This window comes from Vicia villosa, linkage group LG7 (genome assembly GCF_029867415.1).
Source record: "Vicia villosa cultivar HV-30 ecotype Madison, WI linkage group LG7, Vvil1.0, whole genome shotgun sequence".
NCBI classification, from domain to species: Eukaryota; Viridiplantae; Streptophyta; class Magnoliopsida; order Fabales; family Fabaceae; genus Vicia; species Vicia villosa.
This window is the reverse complement of record NC_081186.1, coordinates 94,658,656-94,667,592: the sequence shown is the minus strand read 5'-3', so window position 1 is coordinate 94,667,592 and position 8,937 is coordinate 94,658,656. Positions and strand designations below refer to the sequence as shown.

Here is an 8,937-nt window from a genome sequence, read left to right as displayed (position 1 = left end):
TTAAATTTAAAACAGCGTTGGACTAGAAATGCTGTTGACCAGGTGTTGCTCGGATTTAATTATATTTTTTATTGTGTACTTTATTAGTTAAGATTTTATCTCAATAGATAATATGGCAAATATATATGAGTTGGACTCATTAGGTCCAACATGAACTAATTTTAAAATTTATTAAAAAATGAAATTTTATTTAGTTACAAACCTATGAGTTAAAATCGGGATAAGGAATTATATTTAAACTAAGACTCTCTTATTTATTTCTACTTACTAACAATACTCCTCACGTAGTTAAGAAAACATTTATCTCAATAATCACATTTACTCAAATCATGGCATCTTCATCTTTGCAACAAGAAAAAGGCAATCATGGTGATGACACTGGAAATATTGTGCTGAAAAAAGGAACATGGTCATCTCAAGAGGATCAAGTATTAGTAGAATATGTGAAAAATTATGGAGCTAGAAAGTGGGATTCTGTACGAAAGAAAACAAAACTTATTCGAGATGGAAAAAGTTGTCGTTTAAGATGGTTAAATCATCTAAAACCAACTTTGAAAAAGTGTTCCTTCAGTGAAGAAGAAAAGGAGGAACTTATTTCTCTCTATAAAGAATTAGGACCCAAATGGTCTGGCATGGTTTCAAAGGTTTGTTCATTTATCCTTCATTTTTATTTACAAAAAAAAAAGGTTAAAGTTTATTAGTCTTTCTATGATTGTAACCATTTGTTATAAGTAATGGTTTTTGTATGTTCTATAAGATTAGGGTTTTTAAGGGTAAATAAACTAATAATCTTTTGGATGAAGTTTATTTATTAGATTGATTCTTCGTAAGATTTAATTATTGGAGACTTAAATATATCTAATTTGTTGGAAAATATATTAATTAATGAACCTTAGTGATGAGCATGGACATTTTTCTAGAATAATCAGTAATTCGTTATATAATCATTTTGTATTTGCACTACAACACGGAACAGCTTTCACAGCGCTTTTTTTGGCCTTTAACAGCGCTTTAAAGCGCTGCCATAGCCAGCGCTGGCGTAGGCTACGAAAGCGCTTTCAAAAGCGCTCTGGTAGACCCCCCCTTTAAGAGCGCTTTCCTGGAAAAAGCGCTCTGGTAGGACCCCCTATTAGAGCGCTTTCCTGGAAAAAGCGCTCTGGTAGATCCCCCTTTAAGAGCGCTTCTTAGTAAAAGCGCTGGCAAAGACCAGTAAAAAAGCAAAAAAAATTAAAAAATTACGCAGCATACAAAAAGGGGGATACAATTGACAGATATTCAGTACAAAACTCAACCGCTTCTTCAGCAACGTATCGCTCGGCAATACAACCCTCCGGTCGACTTCTGTTTTTCACGTACCCTTTTAATATTTTCATATAACGTTCAGCAGGGTACATCCATCTCATATAAGCTGGTCCGCACAGTTGTGTCTCTTTCACAAGATGAACGACTAGATGAACCATTATGTCAAAAAACGAGGGAGGAAAATACATTTCAAGATCACATAAAGTAACAACTATCTCATTTTGCAATGTTGGTAAGATCGCGGGATCGACCACCTTACTGCAAATAGACCTGAAGAAGAAACACAGCTTAGTTATTGCGCTTCTTACTTTTTCTGGCAGAATAGAACGTATACCTATTGGTAAAAAATGTTCCATTATAACATGGCAATCATGCGTCTTCAAACTCTTTAACTTGAGGTCTTTCATGGACACAAGTCTTCTAATATCTGAAGAGTAGCCTTCTGGAACTTTTACTTCACTGAGGAACTTACACAATGTTTTCTTCTCCTTTCTAGATAGAGTGTAAACAGCAGGTGGCAAATATGTTCGTCTTCCTTTCGTCACGGGCGCCAATTCAGTTCTCATCCCCATGTTTACCATGTCATTCCTTATGTTAACGCCATCCTTAGACTTTCCTTGTATATTGAGTAGCGTACCTATAACGCTGTCAAATACATTTTTTTCAATATGCATAACATCCAGGAAATGTCTTACGTACAACGACTTCCAATATGGAAGTTCAAAGAAAATTGACTTCTTCTTCCACCCACCCTTGACAATTGAATGTGCAAAAGGCTTGCCAAACTGAGTGCTCACATCTTTCACCTTTTCAAAAATTTGATCACCTGACAAAAAAGGCGGGGCTGTACGATGTTCGGCCTCTCCATTGAATGCTTTTCTCCACCCACGGTAGTGATGATTAGAATTTAAGAATCTACGATGGCCGAGAAAGACATTCTTCTGACAAAGCGCCAATCGTGTCGTATCGGTTTCATCTTCACAAACAGGACACGCCTTTTGACCCTTGTTGCTGTACCCGGATAGATTTCCGTATGCTGGAAAATCATTAATTGTTCCAAACAACATCGCCCTCAAGTTGAAACTTTCTTTCCTATACCCATCGTAAACCTCCACACCTCTCTCCCACAAAAACTTTAAATCTTCGATTAAGGGTGCCAAGTATACGTCTATGTCATTCCCTGGTTGTTTAGGCCCAGAAATTAGCATAGATAACATCATGTACTTACGCTTCATACATAGCCACGGAGGTAAGTTATAAATCATAAGAATCACAGGCCATGTGCTATGCGAGATACTTTGAATACCATGCGGGTTCATTCCATCAGTAGACAATGACAACCGAAGGTTTCTTGCTTCTTTTCCAAATTCAGGATATTCAGTATCAACTTTACTCCATTGTGGTGAGTCTGCCGGATGTCGCAACTTTCCATCAATAATTCTTTCATCTGCATGCCAAGTCAAGTGTCTTGAATCGGTCTCACTACGATACATGCGTCTAAATCTCGGAATTATAGGAAAATACCATAAGACTTTAGCAGGAGACAACTTTTTCTTATATCGAGGGGCACCACATTTAGGACACTCATTCAACGCTGCATACTCGTTTCGAAACAAAACGCAATCGTTTGGACATGCGTGTATCTTATCATAGCTCATTCCAATAGAAGACAACATCTTTTTGGCTTCATACGTTCGATTGGGAAGAACATTATCCTCTGGTAGCATATCTTTCATAAGGGCTAATAACTCTGTGAAACTTTTATCCGACCATCCATTGTCCGCCTTTAAGTTGTACAACTTTAACACCGCAGACAATCTTGTGAATTTTGAACAACCATCATACAACGGTTTCTCTGCATCGCTTACCAACCTCTCAAACATTTTGGGACAATCCGCTAGATCTTCTTCCAGCGCTTCTGCAATCTCTTCGACTCGATCACAATCGTATGTGTCTGTGCAATCGTCGTTTGAAGCATACTTCCTATTACACCTCGACCCAGCATTCCCGGTACTTTTCTCACCATGCATTGTCCAACATGTATAACTTCTATCAATTCCAAACCGTAGTAAATGAGATCCCAACTGATTCCCGTCAACCTTACCCCCGGCATAACAGCAACCCAAGCAAGGACACGGCATTCGAAGCGGGTCTTTGGAGTTCGCAACCGCAAACTCAACAAATTCCCATACCCCTTTCTCGTACTCTTTCGACAATCGGTTTGAATTCATCCATGTCTTATCCATGTCTTAATTAAGCTAAACAAATGCTTCTTGGTTTCTCTATCAGGTACTAAGGAATTCTGTCAAGATAATAAATAGCTATCATCATAATAGAATACCTAATCAGAAAACCTAATCAGAATACCCGAATTCTTAAAGAAGACATTACCTTATTTCAAGGTAATATAAGTCCACAAACCAAAAAATTGGTTGAGAGACACTAAATTGATATTAAATAGAACCATAAACAATAAACTATAAGCAGAAAATAACAAACTATAAGCAAGAAGAAAGGGATAGTAACCTGAGTTAGACTTGATGTGGGAGATGGGTAGGTTTGAATCGGCGTTGTACAAGTAGAAACCAGAGACTTCAAAGTAACTGTAAAATTAAACACACACACCATGCGGTTAAATACACCACTACTAACAAATATCAAAATAAACCCAATCTAGAACTCAATTATTTAAAATGATATGAAATCAATTATCAATTAGCTAGTAACTACAAACAAGAGAAAGAACAGATGCATACATGTGTACCACGGCTTGTTCAACATACATTGGTTCGTAAATGAGAGGCTAGTTCATTAGTCCTAACAATTAACCTCAACTAACAGTCTAACTTTATAACTAACTTACAACATAACCACCAGTAGGATTAAGTGATAACTAACGGTCTTTTTAAAATAGAATCTTAATTTATTTTCATACATTACTTTTAATATGAAATGAAATAAATATCGAATTAGTAATGCTTTGAGATTATAAGAAATCAAATTAGACAAAATACATATTATCACTTTCAAATATATATGCATTTATACAATTAAACAAACTTTAGTAACAAAGGTCTCCATTTTTCAAAACTCTACTCCTTTTAAGAAATGAAAGAATCCTCACTCATATTTTAGAATCAAGTAAAACCATAAAACATTAAAGTGAACGTAGTTTCTCTTAATAATCATTTGGTGTAGACAAGTTATTAACCCTCAATTGAACTACCCATTACAATTCAAATAACTCAATGATATGACAAAGAAGAAATTATGCAGCAAGTAGTTCATGCTTTCATAATATACTATAGCTTTCATTTCATATCATATACTATAGCTTTCATTTCATGCTTTCATTTCAAACAACCCATTATAATTAAAAACGAAAATGGCACTAATGTGTTCTATTCTTGACAAATGTGTTTGCAATTTAGATATAAAAATATCAAAGTTCTGTTTTTAGCTAAAATAATGGCACTAATGTGTTCTATTCTTGAAAAATTGTGTTCTTCAGCACAACACATTCAGTACCCAACAACAAAGCAACAAGAAATTGTGTTCATGGATTATAACCTATTAAGAAACATAGCCAGTCGAACAAAAACAATTAAAAATAAAGCAAAAGAAAACAAGGTGACATACATGAAGATGAAGATGACGGCGGCGGTGGAGGCGAGATGCTACACGGCGGCGGCGGCGGTGAAGAACTTTGAGTTGTGGGAGACAAAGTGGGGGAGACGAAGTGGAAGAAAAAAGATGGGGGAGACAAAATGGGTTTTCTGGGTTTTCTGGGCAAGTTAGCGTCAATGGGAGAAAAAAGATGAATTAGGGATTCTGAACGCGTAATATCAAATTTTAGTAATAAGGCTACTAAAGCGCTTCTGGAAAGCGCTCTCATAGCCTGGTCTATACCAGCGCTTTTGACAAAAAGCGCTCTCATTAAACACCCCTACCAGAGCGCTTTTGAAAAGCGCTTTCGTTCCCCCCACGTTCCCCCCACCTACCAGAGCGCTTTTGTAAAGCGCTTTCGTACCCCCCACCTACCAGAGCGCTTTTGAAAAGCGCTCTCATAACCCCCCCCTACCAGAGCGCTTCTTAAAAGCGCTTTCATACCCCCCCACTATTAGAGCGCTTTTTTAGCGTGTTTTTTAATTTTGTCTTTAGCGAAGCCTATGCCAGCGCTTTTCCTAAAAGCGCTTTCGTAGGGGTGCTGCTAAAAGCCAAATTTGGCGTAGTGTTGTTTTTGTTATGACAGTTTCCTGGAAGAACCGATAACGAGTTAAAGAATTTTATTAATTCAAGAAAAAGAAGTTTAAAAAATTCTAGAAAGAACCTAGCTCGAGAAAGCATAAACCATGTTGATGAGTTGAATGATAATGTTGGAGAAATTAGATTGAAGAAGGGTTCTAGTAACCAAAATAATAATGCCTTCGAAGAAGAAGAAATGACTCTACCAAGAGTGGAATTTGATCATCAAAACATTATGCACGCAAACTATCTTAATCAAATTTATGATGAAGCAAATATAAATTTTAAACCACTTTCAACATTGATTGATGATCCAAATATGCTATACAATAATGTGGGAAGCTTTTCTTTAAGCAATTCTAGAGAGTTCCTGATTCCCGAAAGTATAAACCTTGTTGATGAGTTGATTGATGATATTGAAAGGCTTAGTATGATGAAGGGTTCTAGTAACCAAAATAATATTGTCTTTGAAGAAGAAGAAATGACTCTACCAAGAATGGATTTTGATGATCAAGATATTTTGTATGCAAACTATCTTGATCCAATTTATGAGGAGGCAAATATCAATTTTGAACCATTTTCAACCTTGGTTGATAATTCAAATATGCAATACAATAATGTGGGAAGCTTTTCTTTAAGCAATTCTAGAGAGTTCCTCATTCCCGAAAGCATAAACAATGTTGATCAATTGATTGCTAGTGTTGGAGAATTTAGTATGATGAAGGATTCTAGTAACCAAAATAATAATGCCTCCGAAGAAGAAATGACTTTACCAAGAGTGGAATCCAATCATCAAGACATTATGCATGCAAACTATCTTGAGGAAAATATCAACTTCGAACAAATTTCAACGTTGGTTGATGATTCAAATATGTTATACAATAATGTGGAAAGTTCTTCTTTAAGCAATCATATTGTCCCAGCATTGAATGATAGGTGAGTAGGCAATTTAATAGTTTTTTCTTTTTAAATTCCGTTCAAATTACAATAACATATTTCAGGACTAATATTATCTATGGTAACAGGTTTTCTACACACCCAGAATGTTCGTACTTTCAAAATGAGAAAAATATCAACAACCTTGAACCACTTTCAAAGTTGGATGATGATTTAAATATGCCATATAATAATGTGGAAAATACTTCTTTATCCATGGCACCGGATCTTCTTACACTCCCAGAATGTTCCCACATTCAAGATAGGGAAGATACACTTCCATCATTTCCATCATGTAATATGGTTTTCGATCAAGATCTTCCTCCAATTCCACAATGTTCATACAATCTTGATATGGATTATCAACTTCCTTCGGAGATGTTTTTTGACCAATATCCTCAAAATCCAATTCAATCATCTGATGAGATTCAATATGAGATATTAGAACCTTGGTTACTAGCTGAATGCGTTCCTTTTTGGCCCTTTGATCAATGAAAAGCATGAGATGGTAGAGCTTATTACTCCACATAGTAATGGCTAACAATGTAAAAGTTATCTTAACATTTATATATGGAAAAACTTCCATCCTAATGATTTGTGAAGGATTGTAGACAATAGAAAATTAGTCTACACTTATATTAATACAAGTTTTCTTTCATTAATTATTATTTTCATTTTTCTAAGAATTTATTTGTATTTTGACCATTTTTGCTGATATTATCTTATAGACGTATTTCATTTCAATTTATGCATTTTGAACTCAGCTTTACAAATTACAATAAATGATTATTCCTTATACATGTATTATATTTATATAGAAATCTGTACGTGAATAATATGAGTTGTCAAACATGTAATTTCTAACGATGGTTCTATTTTTCTCTTCATACTATTATGCTAAAAAAATATTAAGTGGGGTAGTGGGTTTTTTTAACTAAAATTTTATGAAAAAATGTAAGTTTTAAGGTGAATTTTATTTTCGTGAATTAAATCATTTGTCAAGTAATGAATTAAAAGTTTGTATCTATTAAAATTGTTCAACTTCGACAAAGCAAGTCAATTGTACATAATAAATTGTGGAGATTTTGCATAAGGGTTTGTTAAAACATGTAAGAAGTTAAAATAGGTTAAATTTAACCTAGATTAAAAACAACAGATTTTTTCTAATTCTTTATTTCTCATTGTTTATTCTGTAAAGTGTTTTTCTAGTATCAGACTGAATTAATTAAAGAGTTATAACCAATTTTTTAACTCATAACCTTCTCTTTTGATTACAATCTTTTAAAGACCCGTTTGTTTCGTAGGATAAAAGTAATGATAGGATATCTGTATTATATTTTATTTCAATACGGTGTTTGCTAACCCAATGGTTAGGATAAGTTAATCCTGAAACTTATCATATTCTGTCTAATAAGTTCAAATTATTATCTTGAATATGAGCTGGATTAGAATCCGGTTGGATAGGATAAGAAAATGATTTACTAGTTTACCCCTATATAATTTAAAATAAAAAATTAAATATGACAAAATATAAATAAAAATTAATTTGATATTGAATTAAAAATATTAATAAATAATTTTAAAAAAAATATATGTATGATTTCATTAAGATAATTTTTTAAATTTATAAAATATAAAAAGTTAGAGAGATAAAACGGTCGTCTTCAACTTCCAAGTTGATCCTTAGAGCAAGAGAAGATAAAACGGTTGTTTTTAACTGCTAAGTTAATCCTTAGACCGACATAAAGATAACATGGACATCTTCAACTATTGAGTTGATCCTTAGACTGATAAAAATATAAAATGGTTGTCTTCAACCGCAAAGTTTATTCTTAGACCGACAAGAAGATAACATGGTCGTCTTCGACTGCTGAGTTGATCCTTAGGCCAATAGGAAGATAAAATGGTCGTCTTCAACTTCTGAGTTGATCCTTACACCGATAAGAAAATAAAGTGGTTGCCTTCAACTATTAAGTTGATCCCTAGACCGACAGAGAAAATATTGAAAGATTCATTGGGGATGTATACTGGTGAGACTTTTTGGGGAAATGCTACTGATGGGATTTGCTAGAGAAATCCTATTGTTGATATTTATTGGAGACATCTATTGTCGAGATTTGTTGGGGAATCCAATTGTTAGGATTTGCTGGAGAGTAGGGATGGCAACGGGTTGGGTCGGGTGCGGGTTTCACACTACCCAACCCCGCACCCAAAATTGGCACTCGAATCCAAAGGTTGTTCGAGTGGCAAAATAACACTCACGCTCACACCCTTTAGGTTCGGGTTTTTCACCCAAACCCGCAGCAAAAATACATAAAATACAATCTTCCTGCACCTTTCCACAATATATATATATATATATATAAACGGGTATGATTTCGGGTTTCAGATGCGGGTTTTACACTACCCGCACTCGAAATATCAGGTGACACCCGAACCCGGACTCAAACCCAG

At 34.7% G+C, this 8,937-nt stretch overlaps 1 protein-coding gene across 1 annotated transcript; it reads left to right on the top strand.

The window, feature by feature from the left end:
• The first annotated feature begins 329 nt into the window (after positions 1-329).
• LOC131619746 (uncharacterized) lies at positions 330-6,978 on the top strand. The gene is made up of 3 exons (XM_058890812.1): positions 330-644; positions 5,555-6,483; positions 6,573-6,978. Exons 1-3 carry the CDS (start codon positions 330-332, stop codon positions 6,976-6,978), a joined length of 1,650 nt encoding a protein of 549 aa, XP_058746795.1.
• Positions 6,979-8,937: the final 1,959 nt, after the last annotated feature.